Source organism: Telopea speciosissima, chromosome 10 (genome assembly GCF_018873765.1).
Source record: "Telopea speciosissima isolate NSW1024214 ecotype Mountain lineage chromosome 10, Tspe_v1, whole genome shotgun sequence".
Taxonomy (NCBI): Eukaryota; Viridiplantae; Streptophyta; class Magnoliopsida; order Proteales; family Proteaceae; genus Telopea; species Telopea speciosissima.
Genome location: NC_057925.1, coordinates 60,495,999 through 60,520,594, shown reverse-complemented (window position 1 = coordinate 60,520,594; position 24,596 = coordinate 60,495,999). Strand labels below are relative to the sequence as shown.

At 39.3% G+C, this 24,596-nt stretch overlaps 1 protein-coding gene across 1 annotated transcript; it reads left to right on the top strand.

Annotated features, from left to right (window-relative positions):
• Positions 1-7,102: 7,102 nt before the first annotated feature.
• LOC122642480 (protein adenylyltransferase SelO-like) lies at positions 7,103-17,745 on the top strand. Its single transcript, XM_043835979.1, has 8 exons — positions 7,103-7,527; positions 12,042-12,151; positions 12,506-12,562; positions 12,680-12,979; positions 13,587-13,834; positions 14,231-14,537; positions 14,631-14,904; positions 17,203-17,745. Exons 1-8 carry the CDS (start codon positions 7,156-7,158, stop codon positions 17,455-17,457), a joined length of 1,923 nt encoding a protein of 640 aa, XP_043691914.1. The 5' UTR covers positions 7,103-7,155; the 3' UTR covers positions 17,458-17,745.
• Positions 17,746-24,596: the final 6,851 nt, after the last annotated feature.

The window sequence follows — 24,596 nt, the reverse complement described above, 5'->3', positions numbered from 1 at the left end:
TGTTAGAGAGACTAGCTGGCCATGAATATTATTGTTTTCTTGATGGTTATGCAGGCTATAACCAAATTCCTATTGCTCTAGAGGACCAACACAAGACCACTTTCACATGCCCTTATGGAACCTTTGCTTACCGGCGTATGCCTTTTAGGCTTTGCAATGCCCCTGCTACATTCCAAAGGTGCATGATGAGTATCTTTTCTGATATGGTAGAGCACTTCCTAGAGGTGTTTATGGATGATTTTTCTTTTCACGGCTCTACTTTTTCTAATTGCTTGCATCATCTCTCTTTGGTTCTTAAAAGATGCATAGAAAAGAACTTGGTCCTGAATTGGGAGAAGTGCCACTTCATGGTAAAGCAAGGTATAGTTCTTAGTCACATTATGTCCAAAGAAGGGATCAAGGTTGATAGATCTAAGGTGGACCTTATAGCCAATTTACCACCACCCAAGAGTGTGAAGGACATTCGATCTTTTCTTGGCCATGCAGGTTTTTATAGAAGATTCATCAAGGACTTTAGCCAGATAGCTAGACCTCTCACCTCTCTTTTGGCAAAGGACTGCCCATTTGATTTTTCTTCTGAGTGTCATGATAGTTTTGAGCAATTGAAAAGAGCGTTGACTTCAGCCCCTATTATTCAAGCTCCAATTTGGACAGTTTCATTTGAACTTATGTGTGATGCCTCTGATTTTGCTATAGGGGCTGTTCTTGGGCAAAGAATCAATAAATTGTCCCATGTGATTTATTATGCAAGTAGGACTCTTAATGATGCACAGCTTAATTATACCACCACTGAGAAAGAATTTTTAGTCATTGTGTTTGCTTTAGAGAAGTTTAGGCCCTACTTGGTTGGATCACATGTGATTGTTTATATCGACCATGCAACTATCAAATATCTTGTGCGAAAAAAGATGCCAAGGCTCGCCTCATTAGGTGGGTCCTTTTGTTACAATAATTTGATCTTGAAATTAGGGATAAGAAAAGGTGTGAAAATTTGGTTGCGGACCATCTATCCTCATTGCCTAATTCCTTGATCGTTGATTCTCCAAACGAGAATTTTCCTGATGAGTATCTGATGGCAGTGTCTAGTGAACCTTGGTTTGCCGATATTGATAATTATCTGGTTACGGGTGTGACACCTGCACATTGGTCCACCCAAGATAAGAATCGTTTCTTTTCACAAGTTAAGTATTTCTTTTGGGATGATCCTTATCTTTTTAAGACCTGCCTGGATCAAGTAATCCGGAGATGTGTCCTTGATCATGAGCAACAATCTGTCTTATCTTTTTGCCGTGATCAGGCTTGTGGAGGCCATTTTGGGCCTAATAAGACTGCGGTCAAAGTTTTACAGTGTGGATTTTATTGACCTAGTCTTTTTAAAGACGCTTTTACTTATTGCAGGGCATGTTCTTCATGCCAATCCTTAGGGCATCTTACTAAGAGAAATATGATGCCCCTCAACCCAATTCTGGTGGTTGAGGTGTTTAATGTATGGGGTATTGATTTCATGGGGCCTTTCCTTAACTCTTTTGGTAACCTGTACATATTACTTGCTGTAGACTATGTGTCCAAATGGATTGAGGCAGTTGCTTGTAAGACCAATGACCACAAGGTGGTTGTGAAATTTCGAAGGAGAACATCTTCTCCCGTTTTGGTACTCCCGGCTCTCATTAGTGATCGGGCAAGCATTTTTGTAATCGGCCTTTTGAGGCCCTCATGAAAAAGTATGGTGTCGTCCATAAGTTGGCCACACCCTACCATCCCTGCACAAGGGCAGTTGAGGTTTCAAATAGGCGGATCAAGCAAATTCTTGAGAAAACCATCAACCCGAATCGCAAGGATTGGTCTAACCGATTGGTAGATGCGTTGTGGGCCCATAGGACAGCCTTCAAGACCGATCTTGGTCAATCTTCGTACCGTTTGGTGTATGGAAAGGCATGTCACTTACCTGTAGAGATTGAGCACAAGGCCTTTTGGGCTATCAAGAAGCTTAACTTTGACCTACGCACTGCAGGTGCCCATAGGAAACTCCAACTATCTGAGTTGGAAGAGCTTAGGAATGAGGCATATGAGAATGCCCGAATTTACAAGGAAAAACCAAGGCTTTCCATGATAGGCACATTTTGAGAAAATCTTTTGAGGTAGGCCAGAATGTTTTGTTGTACAATTCTCGTTTGCATATCTTTCCAGGTAAGCTGCGTTCTAGATGGGATAGGCCCTATATTGTTCAAAAAATTTATCCTCATGGGGCTGTTGAAGTCCTCAATCTAAGTACAGGAGCTACTTTCAAGGTCAATGGCCAAAGATTGAAGCCGTACATAGAGATGCCTACTCCAGTTGACGAAGAGGTCATGAATCTCCATGAGCCTCTTTACCTTGACCCCTGATATCCTGGTATGTATCCCCTCCCTTGTCCTTATTCTTTCTTTTCTGCATGCATTGAGGACATTGCATGAATTAAGTGTGGGGGGGGGGTGTTGGACTTTAATTGTGAATTTTGTGAATTTTGATTGTGGCGATAGTTTTTGGGTATGTGCATAAGTCTCTTCGATTTACAAAGCGAGAGTGAGAGGGAATTAGGTGCCCTCCTAGCATGCGAAATAATAAAAAAATCCCTTTTCAAGGATGGTAGTTGGTTTGTATCCGGTGATGGGGATTGAGTTTGAAAATATGAGTGCTACTTCATGTGATGGTTAGATTCCTCTATGTGTTTATGGACCCCTTTGATCTTTTGGCTAGTAGTTGAGACCAATTTGTTTGTGGCAAGGCAAGGCATGAAAGTAGAAGTGAATGAAAAAAAAAAAAGAAAAAAAGAAAAAAAACAAGGAACAAAAAAGAAAGTGGAATTCCTTAGGACTAGACAGGGCACTGTGCCTCATGAAGCAGGGTGACTTGATCGAAATTCCTTGGAAGGAAACTCAAAAAAAAAAAAAAAACTCTTGCATCAATGTCTCAATGTCTTATGGATATATGCAAAAAGCGAAGCTACCAAGTATTTGGGTGTCTGGTGTATGCTCCACCATGTCATTCAGAGAACAGTAGTGGAGTAGAAATAGAGTTTGTGGTTGAGAAAGAAAAAAAAACTTTTGCCTTAATGCCTGGAAAAAAAAAAAAAAGTATGGTCAACAATACTCAATGCCTAAGTCTTTGGTTCCATCGATGCTATGGGGGGTTTACTTAAAAATGAGTAGTGTTCAGAAAATATGAGGAGATCCCTTGAACTTGATGCATGCTTGTTACATGAATTGATGTGGGGTGATAAAATTCAAGTGTGGGGGAACCTTTGGCTCCTTGATCATTAGTTGAACACTTTTTGGGATTATGTGCACTGTCCTACTTATGCCATGATTAAAATTTGTAATATTTATTTACAATTGAATTTTGGGTGTATATTCACTGCAAACACCCACGAGACACAACTCGTCCACTAGGGGTAACCTAGGGGTTTAAAGGCTTGTTGCACATGCTAAGTGCAACCGTGATTCCTACGAAAGTGAGTTAGGATTTTCTGCATTCTAGGTTAGTTTTTGTTTTTGCTTTACTTGAGGACAAGTAACGTTCAAGTGTGGGGGAATCTGATGAGCATATTTATGTGTGAAATTTTAAGGCATAAATTATACATTTTACCACATTGGACAGAGTTACTCGGTGCTTTCTTGTGCTTTTCAGGGTTTAGGTGAATTCTTGTGAAAATGAAGGAGATGATGCTAAGGTATGTTTTTAAGCTTTTTAGAAGTGTAAATGGATGCATAGCCCATCGAGTTAGCTTCACAATGGTTCAAACGACACTTAATTCTGAGTTGAAACGAAGAAGTTATGGCCGTTTCCGTAACGACGCGTGAAAATGGTCTGCAGGGGTTTATTTATAACTATTGATAGTCGGATGGGGACAAAGTGAAATGGAAGTTCGGAATTTAGGGGCCTTAATGAAATTATCAAAAGTTACTTTACTGTACCCGAAAGATTCTATTTGGAAGGCTCTGGACAGTCCAACTTCAACTTGAGATATCTTGGGCTCCCCAACTCCGAATTGGATGAAATTTGGATCTATTTTGTGTGATTTTTCGCAAGGAACACAATGGTGAGACCTATATAAGCACCCCATGCTCCACGTTTTCTGAAGGACAGAATGGGTATTTTATTTATTCTTGAAGGAATCCTAGTCATCACCTTTACTCTCTCTCTCCTCCAACTTCTCAAGGGCACTTCTGAAATTCTACTTGGGATAGATTTATATTTTCTCATCTATGGAAGGTTGAAAAATCAAAGATGCTTTGATTTTATTGCTTGAAAGATATCTACAAAGAAAATGAAGACTTGTTAAAATTGAAAGTTTATTTTTCTGTAAATAGAAGCTACGTAAACAATCTTCTTTCTTCTTCTTTCTATTTTTTTCTTTTTCTTGAGGATTCAAGGCATTGTAAAAGAGGAAAGAGAAGAGAATATTCTTTTTCTAGTAATATTTCTCATACACTTTCATCTTCTCTCTTCTCCTCTCTTCCACCTATAAATACCCCCTACCTCTTTTGTAAAAATTTGCTCATTCACTTAGTGAAATTTCTTCTCTTCTTCTCCTTCTAATTTGTGATTTTTGGCTTTTCTAAGTTCTAGTTTGCTTTTATAATTTTTAGTTAATGCTTATAATAGGTTTAGTTTATGCTTTAATTTCAATTTAAGTCTTCAATTGGGTTGTAATTTCTTAATTCTAGTTTAGGTTTTAAGCCTTCTAGTCTAAGTTCTTAAGTTGATGACAAGACTTGAAGATTTAGAAGAGGAGGCCATGGTAAGTTTATGCAAGTATTCAAGCTTTTCATTTACATTCATGCAAGCACATCCCGGTTTTACTATCTAAACGCTCAATCTCATTCTCCATCTCCTCTATCTCTCTCTATCTTCTTCTTCTTCCCCCTCTATTTCTTTTATTTTAATTTTATATGGTTGTGGTTTATGGATGCATTTTTATTCCCTTATTTCTTTTTATGTGGTTAGTATGTGTGGCTGCATTTTTATTCCTTTTAATTCGCTTTAGTTTGATAGGTTAGATGCTCATGTGTTAGGACGCCGATTTAATCCCTTAATTTTGTTAGATGCTTATGAGTTAGGATGCATTGATTTTCGTTAGTTTAATTAGTTTAATTTAACACTTTAATTTGGTTCATTTTGCATTACTTTTAAGTTAGTTAAATAGAGTGGCGTATATCTCCTCGTGTTCGATCCGTAGCTACGATTGACCCGTACGCTTGCGGTTTTATTTTAACTCAAACACCACGCACTACCCATCACTTCAAGATCTGCCAACACACCCCTGCCCAAACGTTGCACCCACCCTTGTGCATCACCATCACTGCAGTTTTGTGCTCGCACATTGCTACCCAACTACAAGCACTCATTCGCATCCGTGAGCACTTGCAATCCTCGTAAAACTACATCAGGTCAAACACTTGTGTTTTGATTTCTCCACCAAGAAAGGAAGCAGTCAAAGCTATATGCATTCGGTTATTCGCAAACCCATTAGGGGAACTATCATACTTGTATGCTTTATTGCCGTTGCAATAGGCCACGCTCTTCTTTGTGTTGGGATTGGAATCAATGGATCTGTAATTTCTCAGAAATTGAATATTTTGAGAGCTTCGTGTCGGTGCTCAAGGTATCCCACTGTTGCATGTGTTTGTTGTTTGAGTTAAGTCACCCCACCACCCAACGTCGCTGCAAGCCTGCAATACGAGGACCCCACCACAAACCTCCATCGCCCCAACCACCGATACACCTCTGAATTTCCATCGCCAAAACTACCGACATGCCCTTGAACTTCCATCGCACACTACCGAACCACTGCCTCACCTCTTAACAATAATCGCCCAAACCACCACCACACCTCTGAATCTCCATTGCCACACCTTGGAACCTCCATCGCCCATCATGTGCCCCCACCTGTCCCCTCTCCTTGTAATCTTTGTGCCCTGAAAATCCCCCAAAATCCCATCCAATTCAAGGCCCTCCTGAAAATGCCCTTGTAACCTACCTGTACATGCCATGATCCTCCATTGCTAAACCCTCATCTCTCACCCTTCTCCTCAGCCAATCGCTCCTGTTCCCTATACCTCAACAATGTTGTCATCACCCTTCCTCCTCTCGAAACAAGTTCTTCTCCAAGGTCCTCTACCCCAACTTCTCTCCTCTACCTTCTCTAGATCACTCTTTCCCTCTCTTCACTCTCCCTCTTGCGTTAGTCTCGACTCTCCAACCTTTCCATCCTATCCAACCAAACGACAGTGGAGTGGGATGCTACAGTAATCTCACCGCACTTTCCCACTTCTGTCTTCTACCCCATTACACCATAGGACCCACATATCAGGTTATCCCATCCCTACACCCTTGTATACAAAGAAGGCCTTAGGATTTTAGAAATTGGGATCTGAGTGGCCAGATTTGCCAATTTCGATTAGAATATTCGAGACCAATCTTGATGATAGCTAGCCAAGTTAAAGCCGATTCGACTCGGTCAAGGATTTTAAACTCGGAACCGGGGTCGAATGAGTCCCTATCAAATATGAATTGACCGTGATTTGTCCCAAAAACCCCAGAACTGGTCCCTGGAAACCTAGTGATTCAATCCCAAAATTTATAGAATTGCCCGCTCTAGAACGTCCAAAATGCCATAGTTGATTCCAATCTAAATAAGTCAATTTGACCAGTCTAATTCCGGTTCTTGAAACAGTGGGCTCTGGATCCCCTTCCAAAATCTAGAGTTAGGGCATATTTGGGTCGATTCAGACCGATTCCTCATTGATCATGACAGATTCCAATCTGACACGGATCTCAATTCCGGGTTTAAACCCTTGATCCCATTGTTTCAGCCGGTTCGGATCGAATCAGAATTGGCCCGGACAGCTTAGGATCCTGATTCTGGATTTTTAGAACCATGGTCCCATTGTTTCTCAGCGGTTGGGATCAAGACTATCCAGTGCCTAAAGGGAAACTCTCTCTGAGTGCGCAGCAGCCTAGCATTTCAAATCCAACAATGAAACCTATCGTATCTTTATCGACTTCTATAGGTCTGTGGTTCTGATCTGTTTGACCGACAATATGGAATTCGGGTTTAGTAACGTACGTACCCAAACAACGGTAGAGAGTCGAGAGAAAAAGAGAGTGTGAACGATGCTAGGCCATTTATCAACGCCTCGCCCGAGCTCTTCGCGCTTCTTTTCCGCCGTCTTCTCTACTCTCTCTCCGAAGCTATCACATCGTTTTTCTCCGGCGATTTTCGGCCTCCGGCAAACGTTGATCTCTTCGGACGACCGATTGAGATCGAATCTTGCACGTGAACCTCGAAAGGGTTTTTCCAGAGGCGTTTCAATGGATTCTTCTGCAACTGAGTCTAGTTTGTCGGTGGAGTCGGTCACCGAAAATCTTAGAAACCAGAGTTTGGGCGAAAACAAGGTTCGATTGACGCTCGAAGATCTTAATTGGGACAATTCATTCGTCAGAGATTTGCCTGGGGATTCCAGAACCGATTCGATTCCGCGACAGGTAAGAAGTCCCTTTTGCATACCTGTGTTGATTTTTTTTGCTTTATTTCTCTGGATTTGGCGGATTATGAATCAAATCATTGGTCGCCCTGGATTGATCTTATAGCAGGGTTTTGTGTGATGTTCTCTTTGCATTGAAGACTCTTTGTTAATGATCGACGTTTATTGTCAATGAAATTAATTGATTGAGAAATTAAAACATCGAATACCAGAGGGGAATCGCAATTTGTAGGTTTTTGGTCTTTACTGTATTTAGACGTTTACTGGATTTCATAATCGATTAGCTACTGCTTGGATCCCTTCTGTAAGTTAATATGTTTCCTGGTGGTGGCGGAAGAGGGATTATCACAAACATCTTAAATAACGTACTTTTAGCCATTAGTTGACAACATAGTTTTTTGTTCTAGTAGTTCTGTTTGAGAGATTCATACTGGAACCTGAAATAATCATGCCTTTACGTTACTTATGGGTCGTAGGGGGTCTTGCACAAGTGCTTGATGTGCTTGAGAAGCCTTCTGTCGCTGGTTAGTTGCTTGATTCTACAAAGATTTTATATTGATTACTCTTGTACATGCTACTTGCAATGCCTGTCCCAGTCTCCTATAGATGATTTGGATTCGAGTAGTCTGATAAAGAAATTCTGTGCAGCTAAACTAAGTGCTTGGTTGGAAGTCAGTTGCAGTCTTAATGAGCTGTTGTTGAGACTGGTGGTTCTTCGGTTTCCATGGTCACAACTCACAACTGCTGTTCCAGGTGAATTCAACTCAGATTGTGGTCATGTGCCTAAAACATAGGGATAGTATAACTATTAAAGGACTAAATCGTAAAACAAATGGTGAATGGGAGTAAGTAACGAGACAGTTACTGTTAATGGATAACCTTAATAAAGTTTGGGTTCTGTGGTTCTGATTTTAACAGCCTATATGATGAGACTCTGTAGGAAATGGTGAATCTCATGATGCATTTGTTCAATCTGCATCAACAATCTGCCGATCTCCTGAAAAATTTAATGCTTGTCATGGTTTTTAGGATTTTTAGGACCGAGCCTCCTATTTTATTACTGCACGGGGAAAAGAGGGGTAACAATGTAACATATGATCCTTGGAAGAGTTCAGAAAATTCTAGATGAACAGGGTTGCAAGAATATGTTTCAGGTGACATACAATAGTGGTATTGTTTTGGTTTTTGTCCATCATGATGAAACCAAATGTCGGTGTGTGCTCATGTGCATGTTATTGCAAGAGGACGTGTAAGCAGATGAATGGATATATTCGTTTCTTGAACATGTCGGTATTAACAATGTCTGTATGTCAGGGTTGAGGTTGATTTTTGAAAGCAGTAAAAGGAGAGACTGTAAATGATTAGTTACGGTTTCCTTGTAAGTCTATAAATGAAACCTACTCTGAAAAGAGAAAGATGATGAGAGAGAAATGAGTCTTTGTGGTTAGATCTCTTGTTTCCACATTCTGTTTTGTGGTCTTAGGCTGAGTTTAGTTAGTTACGGAACAGGGGAACATGAAGAGAAACAGGGAGAAGGGGGGGGGGGGAGAGAGGGAGAGATGCATGCATATATTTAACATGGTTTAGCAGCTGCAAATAGTGCCTATGTCCGCAGGATCAGAACCAGTTTTTGCTAATCCTGTGTTCAGCTGTATGATCTTGCACTCAAGAGAGATCTCGTCAAAATGGTTGGACTGCCATTTCACTAGTTTCTGGTTTCTGTCACCATAATGATGACCATCAATGGTAAGTCCCCTCTCTCTCTCTGTTGCTTCTTTGTATGTATTTCTTTTGGTTGGCAGTCCAACCGTTTTGACAAGATTTCTCTAGTGCAAACTCCAAAAATGGTTGTACAGGGGGGCAAATCCTTGATTTTTGGGCTCTCGCTCATGTGCATGTTATTGCAAGAGGACGTGTAAGCAGATGAATGGATATATTCGTTTCTTGAACATGTCGGTATTAACAATGTCTGTATGTCAGGGTTGAGGTTGATTTTTGAAAGCAGTAAAAGGAGAGACTGTAAATGATTAGTTACGGTTTCCTTGTAAGTCTATAAATGAAACCTACTCTGAAAAGAGAAAGATGATGAGAGAGAAATGAGTCTTTGTGGTTAGATCTCTTGTTTCCACGTTCTGTTTTGTGGTCTTAGGCTGAGTTTAGTTAGTTACGGAACAGGGGAACATGAAGAGAAACAGGGAGAAGGGGGGGGGGAGAGAGGGAGAGATGCATGCATATATTTAACATGGTTTAGCAGCTGCAAATAGTGCCTATGTCCGCAGGATCAGAACCAGTTTTTGCTAATCCTGTGTTCAGCTGTATGATCTTGCACTCAAGAGAGATCTCGTCAAAATGGTTGGACTGCCATTTCACTAGTTTCTGGTTTCTGTCACCATAATGATGACCATCAATGGTAAGTCCCCTCTCTCTCTCTCTGTTGCTTCTTTGTATGTATTTCTTTTGGTTGGCAGTCCAACCGTTTTGACAAGATTTCTCTAGTGCAAACTCCAAAAATGGTTGTACAGGGGGGCAAATCCTTGATTTTTGGGCAAGAACCTTCTTGCCAAAGGAGAATAAAAAATTCAATTTTCTGATGGGTTCTCACTTAAAATTTGCTTTTCTCCCTATTTCGTGACAGCTGAATACAGGATTAGCGAAAACTGGTTCTGATCCTGCAGACGGGCTCTTTTTGCAGCTGTCAAACCATGTTAAATATATGTGTGCATCTCTCTCTCTCTCTCTCTTTGTTGCTACTGTGTCTGTGTTTCTTTTGGTCTTAATTGCTAAACCAGCTAATGTTTCTTGAATATGGTTACTCGTGCTGAATCTCCTACCATCCTCAGACTAATAAAACACCAAGGTAACTTTAAAAGCCTTTAAGAGATTTGTCTCACATTATTGCTATGGGATGAAAGGGAAAGGAAGCTGTGTTAACAGTTCACCAAACTCAATGGCATTCTGAACTCTTTTTCGGATTTGGATGGGAGCTTGCAACAGTTATTTGCTCTTCTGCTGTCTTGTTTCTTATTTGATGTAATCATTTATTTGTAGCAGGTAACGTACATTTCATCTGCTATTTATCTTGAACCTATTCTCTTTCTTCATTAGTTCTAACAATCAAAGTGGGTAGCTCTACATCTGTGTGATGTAGCAGGTACGAAATCATCAAACAGTAGTTTGGTTATAGCCTTAGAAGAATTAAGGTTATAGAAGGAAAAGATGAAAGAACAAGAGGGAATGAAAGCAAAATTGTGCTGCACAGACCAACAAAGAGGAAGTTTTCTTGCTAGAGTAGTAACATCAAGAGCTGTTTCATATGGAGGAAATTTGCTATACCCTTGGATGGACTCAAATAAGTAGCAAACCATTAATGACCAGAAATAGTAATTAATCATTAATGTGTACCGTGTATGTAAATTGGCCATATTGTGCTAAAATTGGATGCAGATCAGATGATTTCAAGCTCATTGGAAAGGCTTTTTTCTCCTTCCCCCTTTTTCTCTGGATGGTTACTCCATTGGAAAGCGATTGAATGACCTTTCTGATGACCCCAAAAGAATGAACTTGTGTGTGTTGTAAAATAAGAAGCTTAGACCGCTGAAAGCAATGGAATTTTCACTCTTTGAAACATTTCTATGATGGAGTAGCTAAGTTATCCTTAGGTTATGTCTTTTAAGAAAATAATGCCGCTAACACTCCTGTTTTGAGGGTGCATTCAGGATCTTTAGAAAATTAGCAATTAAGCTACATTCCAATTACTTTAGGAATAGGGAATGTAGAGGCTTTTCTTTCGCATTTCGAAAGAGAACGCAACAATTGATATAAAATTGGGGTTAAATTTCTATGGGTTTTTTTTGTTTTGCAGCAGTATTTTTGAAGATCTTCTTTATTTGGCTCTCTTATTTACTGCACACTTGATTCTTTTTACTGTTATTTTTGCTCTTAACTTCTGCTGGGAATTACTTCTTTGATGTTATCTTTCTAGAACACTCCATTGAACTATGAGCTTAGCTTGATGTCACTTCTTGCTCATATAGATCCAACTGGGCAGCGAAGTGCTTATTGGGGTTGCTGCTGGTATTTTTCTAAAATCTCCAAAGTTCATAGAATCAGCAGAGACATCTAGGTTTTCCCCTTTAGTCTGGAATTCTGTCTGAAGTTGATTGATTGGAAGTTGTGCAAATACTTTAGTTTCTTTAATATCTGCTCCTATTTAATTTCTCTAAGCTCACAGAAGGGCACCTAATTTTAGTGTCTGCAAGTGCAAGCTGCTTAAGCCAAATTTTGTTGTAACCTAAAGATTTGGATAGGTCTTATATCTGTCTTGCATTATTTGGTTGTTCTCATTGCCTGTCATGGATTACTAGTCCTCTTTTGTTTTCTTGCAGTGATTGTTGTTTTGATTTGGATTTTCTGCATGGTAAGCTTAGAGACTATGAATTGGTCAATAGACCAGATAAATGAAAATTCATTTATTATCTCATATCTCAACTGCATTTGTTTTATCTTTGATTTCAGGTACTACATGCTTGTTATACGAAAGTGTCCCCATCTGCTGAAGTGGAGAACCCTCAGCTTGTTGCGTGGTCAGAATCAGTTGCTGACTTGCTAGATCTGGATTCTAAAGAGTGAGCATCTTGCTTTTTGGAAGTTCAAGTCTTGCTAACTACTATTATTCTACACACAAGATTGTCAAAATTATCACACCCTTCTTATGGCTGGCAAACTATAAAATAAATTTGCCATGTTATGGCTATTCACTAGAGTTTTTGTTCATTTAACCTCAGTGACTCAGATTTGCGTCCCATGATGCCAACTCCATGCATCCTAGAAGAGTTAATGACAAATAAACAAACCTTTTATATTGATTTTCTGGGTGATCAATTTTCCATGGAGTTTCTTAAAATTTTGTTTCTTTGTGAAATGGTGCATCATTAGCAATGGGACTAACAGTGACATATTGGCACATGCCGGGGTTTCAGATTTTCAAGGCCAGATTTCCCACTTATATTCTCAGGGTCATCTCCTTTGGTGGGAGGGTAAGTTTCGGGACTTATATTTACTTTCTCATAGGACAATTCCATAAATTTAAAACACTCTGGCTATGCATTACTTCTCCAGGATTGTTCTTATGTAATTACATTCCACTTTTAAAGGTTGCCCTATGCCCAATGCTATGGAGGACATCAATTTGGCATGTGGGCTGGTCAGTTGGGTGATGGTCGTGCAATAACTATAGGAGAGCTTCTGAATTCTCAAGGTGAGAGGTGGGAGCTGCAGCTCAAAGGTGCTGGTAAGACTCCATACAGCAGGTTTGCAGATGGCCTAGCAGTTCTGCGTAGTAGCATCCGGGAGTTCCTCTGCAGTGAAGCAATGCACAGCTTGGGAATCCCAACGACCCGTGCACTGTGTCTCGTCACAACTGGAAAATATGTAACCAGGGACATGTTCTATGAGTAAGTCCCAGAAAGTCTGAATCTGCTTGCTGTTGGGCTACTTCCTTCTTAGAAAAACATTTTTTTACATGGTTAGGGTTCTTTTATTTGTTCCTCTGTTTTGAGCCTTTTAGAGGTCTTCTTTGGTTAAACCTACCATTCGAGGGGAAGTCCTTCCCTTGGATTAGCCCATGCCAAGTATCTCCTCTATATGGTCCACCATGTTCATACTTAAACCCTATATTTTCTGTTACAACTGCTTATTTAGGAAGGGTGCACAACAACGTATATCAACATTTTCAATGGTGAAATCAAAGTTGCACCAAAGTTGAATTCTTCAATTTAGAACGTTATATATCTGTGTGGGAAAACAAAATTAGGCTGAAGTTTACCAAATGGATAGATGATAATGTGAAAAGCATGGTCAGAGAATTTGAGCCCCAACTGTAGATATTTGGCCCATAAAAAAAAACCTTTAGAATGGCCTGCTGGCATAAGTGTATTGCATCTGTTTCAATTTTGTATTAGAATCAATCTCTTAACAGGAACTGATTGAACCCTAGTCTCGAAGGCTACATTATTCTCTTAATGTTTCCAAACCTTGATAAATGTTTCTTTTCTTGTGCAGTGGTAATCCGAAGGAAGAACCTGGTGCAATTGTCTGTAGAGTTGCTCAGTCCTTTTTGCGTTTTGGTTCATACCAGATACATGCCTCCAGAGGTAAAGAAGACCTTGACATTGTTCGAGTTCTGGCGGACTATACCATCCGGCATCATTTTCCTCATATTGACAAAATGAGTAAGAGTGAGAGCCTGTCTTTTCAGACTGGTGAGGAAGGTTCTTCAGTTGTGGATTTGACGTCCAACAAGTATGCAGGTGATTTTCTTCTTTGCATATTTCACTTAGTTGGCTTCTTACTACATAAAAAAGATTTAGGTCTTCAGGAAGTAGTGGGAAGTTTAAATATTTCCTGGTACTCCCTAAATTCATCAGGGAATATTGAAGGGCCTCAGCCCAAAGAGTTAAATGACATTTAAATGAGGAAAACATATTTCACATCTTTGCATCTGCTTCACACAAGGGAAGGAGATGACTCTGAGCTCCACAAAGACTGGGGTACAGGAGGAAAGTAAGAACTTGTCCCTGAAATAAGAAAAACAATCTACTTGCCTCCTCTCTCATGTTCAAAGTCCACATGTATGCGTGAAAAAATAAGTTTTCTTGAGGATTCCATATAAACAGTTCTGTGTTTCCAATTCTGGATGCTATCAGCTTGGGCAGTCGAAGTTGCGGAGCGAACTGCTTCGTTGGTTGCCAGCTGGCAGGGTGTCGGATTTACTCATGGTGTGCTGAATACTGATAACATGAGCGTGCTTGGTCTCACCATTGATTATGGTCCCTTTGGCTTTCTGGATGCTTTTGATCCGAGTTACACTCCAAATACTACAGATCTTCCTGGGAGAAGGTATTGTTTTGCAAATCAACCAGACATTGGCTTGTGGAATGTTGCACAGTTCACTGCAACTCTATCAGCTGCAAATTTGATAAATGATGAGGAGGCAAACTATGCCATGGAGAGGTATGTTTATTACAATTTGACACATGTCTAATGGCAAGACAATTGAAATTTAATTGGCTACTAATGATGATTCTTTTCTTTGATTTTTAACAGATATGGAACCAAATTCATGGATGAGTATCAGTCTATAATGACCCGTAAACTTGGTCTGCCAAAGTACAATAAACAGTTAATCAGTAAACTTCTCAACAACATGGCAGTTGATAAAGTTGATTACACGAATTTCTTTCGGTTGCTTTCTAATATTAAAGCAGATCCTAATATCCCAGAAGACCAGCTGTTGGTTCCTCTAAAGTCTGTCTTGCTAGATATTGGCAAGGAGCGCAAGGAGGCATGGATTAACTGGGTAAAGAGCTATATACAAGAGGTATAATGATTTGGCTGTGGCGCTAGCTAGCTGAAGTTTCTTGGTTCTCTTATTTGTCTTTTGTTTTGTTTGATTCTAATTTTAAATGTGAGGAGTGGAGACTTCATTTTCCATTTTTTTTTATTTTTTAAAATTCTCTTGTTATTTTTTCCCTGTGGTTTTAACAACCTTCTTTCATAAGTCAAGTAGGCAAACCTATAGGTCTTTATTAGCGTTAACAAAGAAGAACAGCCACCAAAAAGATGACAAATATTATTAAATTTTGCTTCAGAGGTTTGGGATTAGGTGCATTTTGGCAACTTTCTCTTCTCCATTATCCTTTTGGTAAACTTTCCCGCACATCTTTCTGCATAGTTTGGGGTGGGCACATGCACATGTCTATCCAATACTGCCCCCAACCAACCAGGTTGTGGGGGGGTTGATGATGGTTGGGCTTATCCTTTTGGGAAACTTTCCCGCACATCCACTTTTTCTCCTTTCTGCATTGAATTTGGGGTGGGCACATGGGCATGTCTATCCAATCCTGTCCTCCAACCAAAATGGGGGGGGGGGGGGGTTGATGAATGTTGGGCTGGATATTTTGTGCCCTAGGTTGAGCTTGAGCTTAAAAAAAAAAGAAAAAAAAAAACTGAGGATGGGATGGTTTGGGTCAGGTTGATGCTTTGGTAACTCAATCTCCCCCACATCCCCGCCAAAAAAAAAACAAAAGAAACGTCTCAAGCTTGAAAAAACCCAAATAAAAGCTGAGCTTGTATATTTGTATAATATATGTATATGCATGTCCTACATCCATGTATTACATTTTAAATTACTTCAGAACATCCTATAAATGTTAATGGTAAGCCTCTCTGCGAAAGCAGGGGTAGGGCTGCTTACATTATGACCCTCCTCGGACACTGCAGTGGCGGGAGCCTCCTGCACTGGGTATGCTCTTTTTATGGTCATAAGTTACTTAGTCATTTAAATTTATTATTTTTTTTTATGGAGTTGAGGAATTTATTTTGGGTCTTGTGCTTAATGTGATTAATAGGCTATATGTGTTTGGACTAGTTATTAGATTTTTCCGCCTATGCTTATGTGATGTTCACATCAATCTAAATTGGCATCAGTTTTGATTGTATTTCTATACGTCCCCACCCCAATGTATTAACTTGAAAACCCCACTTGAGCCTGAACTAACGGGAGAAAACCTAATCCTGACTGTGGGCCTAACTAATTTTCTTGGGTTGGGCTTGGTTTTGGTATTGGTCTGGGTAAATCTCAAAACCGAGGTCGAGGTGGGCCTGGACTGGGCTTCCCCTCCATGACTTCAGTTTGTGCTTGGGCCACACTGCAGTCTGCCCAACCCATTTGATGCCCACCTGTGGTGTGAATGCATTTGAGACCAGAATCTGCCATTGTAAACCTAGCCCGCAAAAAATTTGGGTAAGACTTGATATTGTCAGAACAGATCTACATTTACCATATGCTTGCAGTTTGTATTGATAACTTTTTATTTCAGTTGGGTTGAATTCTTGGTAATCAGAGTGCTGTGTCAAGTAAGAGCATGGAGTAGTTTTGAGTATTAAAAGCTCCAAGAGTTTGGAATACCTGTGCAGCCATATACATGTGATTATATATAACATATGAATGTATATTTGCAGAGGGTGGGCCTTGGTGCAATGGTAAAGGTTGTTCCATTGTGACCAAGTGGTCACGGGTTCGAGTCTGGAAACAGCCTCTCTGCGAAAGCAGGGGTAAAGCTGCGTACATTATGACCCTCCCCAGACCCCACAGTGGCGGGAGCCTCGTGCACTGGGTACACCTTTTTTATATGAATATATATATATATATATATGCATGGTTTAAGGGAGGCTGAGGCTGATATGGGAATGATGGCTTTGTTTTTAAGAAAAACATGTATTGGGAGGTGGTAATGTGTTCGTGTTCTGTGTGCGAGAGGAGATTTTTTTGGGGGAGTGGGGTAGGTCGCATTATGGAGAGAGAGAGAGAGAGAGAGAGAGAGAGAGAGAGAGTTTAATTGGTGATATAAATCTGGTTACGAAGTTTGAGCTTGTTTCTTTGGAATCTTTTGGGTCTGGTGGTCTTCTAGGACTCCACTGTTCCAGCGATTTTGGATAATTGTTTTTGTTTCTTTTGTTGTCATCAATCATATTTCCTGAATGATGCAAAGATCCATTTATTTATTTTTTTTATTTCCCCAGGACTAGTATTAGTGTAGGTCAGTAATGTCACTTGTTAGTGTAGATTCTTTCATTGCTTTAATTCTTCTCATGTTTACCTTTTCTGTTCCTGAAGCTTGCTGCTAGTGGCATCCCAGATGAGCAGAGGAAGGCTGCAATGAATTCTGTAAACCCCAAATTCATTCTTCGGAACTATTTATGCCAAAGTGCAATTGATACAGCTGAACAAGGTGACTTTGAAGAGGTCCGTAGGCTGCTCAAGGTTATGGAGCGGCCATATGATGATCAACAGGGAATGGAGAAATATGCACGATTACCCCCTGCATGGGCTTATCGGCCTGGTGTGTGCATGCTGTCTTGTTCATCCTAAGGGGCTTGCCCTGCCAGATACAAATTTCTCAAGAAAATGTAACTTCTGTTGTATATAATAGTTGAAGTTCCGGTTGAAATTAAATTTGAAAATGCCTCCCCCCCCCGCCCATTCCCCGTTGTGGAGCATCCTGTTGTTTGTGTTAATGTCAGCTATTCTTTAGGCAACCGTAGCAAATCAGCAAGGAGCTGAGGCTACAAAGCTTTCTTGTTAAACATACAAGTGAACGTGAGCATGACTGAGTTTTAGTTTTTTGCAACCCCAATTAACATGATTGCTTTCTGTGAAGCTGGACTGGAAGATAGAAGAGTTGTTGAGTCGAATATGGGTATGGAAAGTGATCACTTGAATAGCTCAAATGAAGCTGGGTTGGGTGATTAGATGGTTGCTTAGGCAGATTGATTGAGGTGGTGTTTGGTATTGCTATTTGAGAAAATAGGTGAGAGCTTAGATGATCTCCTGGCGAGATGTAAAGCATGCCATTGATAATGGTCAGCGAATTGTATTGGTAGAGCCATGTTTGCAGGTTGTAGTAGTTGCCCGGGGAATTTATGCTCGCAAAGCAAGCAAGCTTTTGTGAAATCATCGCAATTTCTTCTCAGGTTTTTCTATGAATTCATGGTTTCGAATTTGGTTCTTTGTTGGTGGATGTGTTGCTGTTGTTCAGATCAACTATAACTAACACGAGCTTTGCAGAATTGGAGTTACAGATGACCGAGAAATCTGGTCGAAAATGCCATTTGAGTTGTTTTGGCCAAATGCATGCTTCTGTGTATGATTTACCAAGTATTCTGTTTTGGTTTGGGTTTTAGGTTTTAGAAACTGAAATCGATTTGACTGATCAAGAAATCGAACCTGAAACCAAATTGATAATAACCAAAAAATGGAAAGCCAAACCGAACCTTACCTTATTGGTTCACTTCGACTTGTTCTAGTATCAAACCACAACCGAATCCGCCCCAACTGGAATCGATCAAACCAGCCGATTGACACCCCTAGCCATCAGGACCTCTCCCTCTCCTTCTCCCTCTGTAGTCTATGTATACCACGGATTTAAATCTGAGGTCGATCAACTAACACAGTCTATATTGGACAATTTTGCCCTCAATACGGGCCAATACATCAATATTGTATCAATCAGGTATTGGAATTGGTACCAACAATACCGATACCTTGAACCATCAATATTGGATCTATCAGGTATTTGATTAAGAGTTGTGTCCAGTGCCACATTTACTTCTATGGGTAAGGTTGTTGTGACAAGATATTTTATGGGATTGTAACAATTTTGGTTGTGCTTAATGACTGTGAGTTGAGTAGGGTGCAAGTCTACCAAGGTTACAGAAGACATAAAGTGACAATCTTTGTGCATTGAATTAATGTTTACGACATGTCTGCTTGGGCATCAGTTTTACTGTGCTTAATGACTGTGACCGAGTAGGATGCGTGACTACTAAAGTTATAGAGGGCAAGGTTCCAAAACTAGGGTTTCGACTAGGTTTTGATCAGCCAGAAAATGAGTTCGTCTCGATGTTGACTATATCTCGATTGAAACTTGGGACTTTCTTCAGGCTAACTCGAACCTTGATTTCGGGGCCCAGAAGTTTTTTTTTTTGCCCTGATTCTTGTTGTACTGCATATTTTTTACATTTTAAACTCAATCCATGCATTAGTTTTACATAGAGAACACTAAAAATATTACTTGTGGTTTTGATCCAAGTTTGATACTGTATATTGTTCTTGGACATGGTATCAAATAAGGTTTGACCGGAATATAACTCCTTCAATATAAATGAGATTTAAGTAAACTTGGATTTGTTAGAAAGATTTGTTTTGATAGTTTTCCAATAAGCCCAAGATTGCTTACATCTGATTTATATTGAAGGAGTTATGTTCCGATCAAACATAATTTAGTGTCTGCGAATGCTGTCAAAATCGTTCTGAATGAAAATATTTTTTTGAACATCAAAACAAATAAATATTTTACCGCACTTTTGGTTTTTAGTAATGTTTTACCATATTAAGATTTATGGAATTTTTAGATTTGAGAAAAACCCCAGAAAGTTGAAAATTGCACATACCATCGAAAATACAGTTTTTGTTCTTGGACTGGGAGGTTGACTTTTTTTTCTTTTGGAATTTGATTTTTTAACTATTTTTATTGGATTCTAATAGGGGGTATTTGTTTATTTATGAATAATATCTTAAGTAAATGAAATACAAATACAATGTAAATGAAATACAATTAAATACAAAAACATTTAAATGACATTAGACATAACTAAGTGTCTGGCCTGGTTTCTGGCATAAATACATGTCTGTTCTAGTTTCGAACCAAGTTTCCCCTAGTTTCGATGGGCATGTGTGTCGAATCCATCGAAATATGGTTGAAACCATTGAAACCCGATTGAATCCAAGGATTTTATAAAATCTCCATTCAACTCGTCTGAAAAACCTGAGAAACCAAGTTAACTCGGTGGTTTTGATAGGTTTCGATTGAGTTTTTGTTCCATGATAGAGGGCGTAAGTGGTAATCCTTGTTGGAATTATGTCATTATCCCGTGGACACAGGAGCTTGAGACTCTTGTGCGACAGACAATACTATGCGGTGAGTGTAGCTCCATAGCTTGGAATAAGGGTTTTAGTGAACACCGTCGTTAGAAGTCTGCTAGAATGGTGAAATGGTGGCGTCTATATTTGTTTCAACCTTGGCAATCTCTCCATATCAGTCTACCAAATGTAATGCTGATTATGAAAACTAGAAACGACTTATCTACCATACTTGCTAAAGACCATGCATGTATATATGGAGCACTCACTATCGTAAGTACGTATAAAATACTAGAGACAACGTACTTATCATTGAGACCATTGATGACGGGAAAGGCTAAGGAGGAACAAGATCCTCTCCAATGTGTTAGTGCGTCCAACGCACATCTGACAGCTGGCAATGCATTGGGATGTGTGCTAAACGCGTTGGAGAGGATTCGGGTCCGGTTGAGGATTGTTAATCATATCCTTGTCTACGATGTTTTTTTATTCTTTGGGTAGGAAAACCTTGAAATTAATTGGCCAAGATAATTTAAATGCTCGTTTATTTTTTAAATATTTTGCTTCTTGTACCAACAAAATTCAAGAGTGTAACTTATATATTAATATTGCATTTCTTATACGTACATAGAACAACAATTGGCATTATCATTTGTTTTTTCTAACCGATAACAAAAAGAGAAAAATAAAAAACAAAAGAAAATACCAATTGTAGCCATGGAAATTAAGTAGAATATTTGAGAAATTCTCCATTTAATTTGTTAATTAAGGCCCCTTTACCTCCATCAATTCTTGACATGCATCCTTATCTAGTTTCCCACTTTAGGGTTACATATTCTCGTCATTAAAACTTGGATAACCTTAGAAATTTCTTTGATTAATTATATTAATCGATTATATAGAAAAAAAATGATTAAAAAGGCATATTTAGATTCATCGAAGATCCAAATAATAGCGTATCTGAAGAATTAACGCGGACGATTCATGAATGAGGAAGTTACCTTGATGCACATTGTTAGGATGGCTATAAAGAGGTAAGCTAGATAGGAGTATACGTGTTATTGTCAATTTAAATTTATCGCTAGTTTTAAATTAGAAAAGTTTGAAATGGTGGTCATCTAGGTTTTATTATCCATTGAGAATTTCAAAAAAAAATAAAAATAAAAATAAAAATAAAAATGATGGTGTATACATTGGTCGATCTCCACCCTCGCAATCTCTTCGTATCAATCCAACAAATGTAGTAGTGATTGTATGGAAACTAGAAATAACTTATCTACCACACTCGCTAAAGACTGACTATGTGTGGTGTTGATACACTATCTGATGTTGTAAGTAAGTTTAGACGGGCGCAGCTGTTCTTTGTGCGGCAGTGCAGGCTGCACCTAGGCACATGGGAGTGAATGCAATGACCACCCTACCCCTTTAAGTGGCAGACCCATAATGTGTCTGGGCTCAGCTTGCGCCGCGACACAGAAAACATTCTCCCAAGTTTATAATACTAAAAACAGCTTTGATATCATATGTAAACTGTATGCGGAATAAGCTATTAGTGCGGCGATAGGATGGTAACTGAGTCCTCTACCATTCATATTGTAAGGGAATTATTTTGTTTTTGTCTATAAATGCCCATCCCTTATTCTCCCCTCTCACCCATATTTGTTCAATCATCTTTCATTCCCTCCCTCTGTCTCTCTAAACATTTCTCCATTTTCAACCATATAAACTTCTCAAGCATAGATGAGGATCCGAGGACAGTTTTTGAAAAATATTGCAGCTCTTGCTGCAATGAAGTATGAGAAGACATCAACAGAAGTCCCAACACAACAAAAGAAAGACTGTGATAGATGTTTCTCTGTGGTAGAAGAAAACAGACGCATTACTTGGTTTGCTTGTTATCTGTTCATGAGTTTGCGCCTCAGTTCAGTCCACTCTGATCTTGTTGATGGGAAGAAGAGGGGGAGAAAGAAGAAGAGTAGTACTCCGATCTGCATAAATCAGAAGTAAACTTCTCTCTCTCTCTCTCTCTCTCTCTCTCTCTCATGCACATACCAAGGTTATATAGGTATCAGTGGCTGTATTGGTCACTGCGGATACCGAAGTGATACGATATGGATACGACGTAAATTAAAAAGCACACCGCTTTTTAGCCGATATTCCTAATTTGTATCGATATCGTATTAGTGTTAGGTATTGGAAATACTGATACCTTGATCTATGACGACACACACACACACACACACACAAAAAGATTATAATTTTGGATATAGATCATTCATATTCAAAATGCATGGATGTATTTTTACGCAACATTTACCGTTACTCATTTAATAATGAATTAGATTAAAACAGTACAGGAACTTATGTTGTGTTTGGTATGTGTTATCGGAATAGTTTATGGGCTATAATGCATTCTAAAACAAGAAAATAAAGAAGAATTGAGTTTTAGAATGCATTCTAGACCGTGAGTCTGTTCTGAGAATGCATACCACTATTTCATAAATGAGAATCGGGTTGATCGAATCAGCCGATTCGGATTAGAATAGTTTGTGACCAATCCTGATTTTGGACGTTTTAGAACAACTAATTCTAGGGTTTTGAGGATCGGATTTGGGGTTTTCAACTATGAGGGGGCTGATTCTAAGGGTTTTTGGGGACTGATTCTGGCTGATTCTCATCCGATTTAGATTAAAATCGGAGGGACAGATTCAACCCTGATTCTGAGTTTAAAATCTTGATGCACACCAAATACAACCTTAGACTAACTTTGTTGGTGCATTCTTTTTTTTTTTTTGTCACAAGATGATGACCTAAGTTTTAACATGTTTCCCTTGCAATCTTATAGGAATATATGTTATTCAAATCCCGAAGGCAATGGCATGCCAATGTTAACTTTCCCTCCTCCTTCTCTAGGTATGTCATGTCTTTGAACTCTTTTATTTCACTTGTATTATTTGAGGTTGAATTAACATAAGATCTCTAAACATACATGAGACTAATGTCCTAGTCCTATTTATGGAATTATGCATACCTAACATCTTTCTTTTGGGAAAAAGAATTCCAAAAGGCAGTGTGGCCTCTACGCCCAGACAGAGGGGGCGAAATAACCGCTCTGCCCCCCATGAGGGACGGTAATGATCGTCCTATTGATGCCGTTAAGCTCGCTTTGGCCCCCATGCTGGTGCAGGGGTCACACTGTCTTTTGGAGAACCCTCTTCCCTTTCTTTTATAATAAATTTTACTTTTTGAATCTCTCTTATATGTGTCATTAGTTGAAGAAAATTATGGTGAAGAAGAGATGATTCCCATGACGCAGGGGAGAGGGAGGTATAAAAAAAGCATGAAAGTGGTGATGAAGGACAAGCAAAATGAAAAAGTAGCAAAAACGGAGCCGATGAAAAGCAGGAATTGCTGTCGAGAAGAGAATATGGAAGATGAAAATAGAGAAGTGAAGATGATGAAGAAGATGGATGAAGAGATCTTAATGGACCAGCAAAAGGAATGTAACCGTTGTAATGGGAAAGGTTGGAAGTGTTGCCAAATGACACTCCAAGGGCCCTCCCTTTGCCCACATCACTTGAGGCGGGCAAGGAGGGCAAGGAGCAACCAGCGCAGCCGTCTCAAATAGGAACCGACTCATTGATTAAGTTATTGGTCCGATTTTGAATCTAAATTTTGGTTCTGATTAGTAAACAGGACAGTTGGTTCTGGGATGGGTCTCCCAAAACGATTATAATTGGGTTGCGCCCACGCTGTGTGCATGGTTGCAGGTGTGCCCGCATAACTGTGTGCCCTATTGTGGACATGCCCGTATCTGATGGTCCCTCCCCCCTCCTAATGTTGGACTCTCCAACGATTTGTTGCTCTGTAGTAGTGGTTGCATGGCGATGTAGACGATAAGACCCTTTTCTAACTTGCATTTAATTATATATTTGGTGTTGATACCGTAGATTTTTTAATTTTGGATTTATTGGTATGGTTAGTACGTAATGGAGTTATTCTTTTAAGTACTTTGGTTTATATTTTTATTTGTATGCTTATGGATGAATATTTGGTTATTTATATGTTTAGGAATGAATATTTAATTATTTGTATATTTACGAATGAATAATTAGTTATTTATATGGTTAGGTAATTTATACCGGCAGTACCTAATACCGATTTGTGCTGACACCGATATCGGCCTATATACCAATACGGCCAGCAATACCAATATTTTAAACAATTGTCACGAGCATTATTTTAAAAAACAGTATTGAAACGGGCGTATCAGCATCAGCATCAGCATCAGCCATGTCCCATTTACCCGATACAGTCAATCCGGATGCTAAACTGAACGAACCAAAAAATCAAAAGGGGTTGGGCAAGAATCCCATAAGATGGAGTTAATATAACAAAACCATTTTCTCCAACAAGTGGACATGCAAGAACTGGGTATTTGTTGTTCGCTACGTTGTCTTGATCTCTTCAAGAACTGTCCCTTTCTCACATTTTTTTTTTTCCTTCTTTCCCTTCCTATAACTCATAACTAAAAAAGGCAATAATGGAAACAATCCTGTACCATTTCTAACCAAATGGGTGCTTAGTGA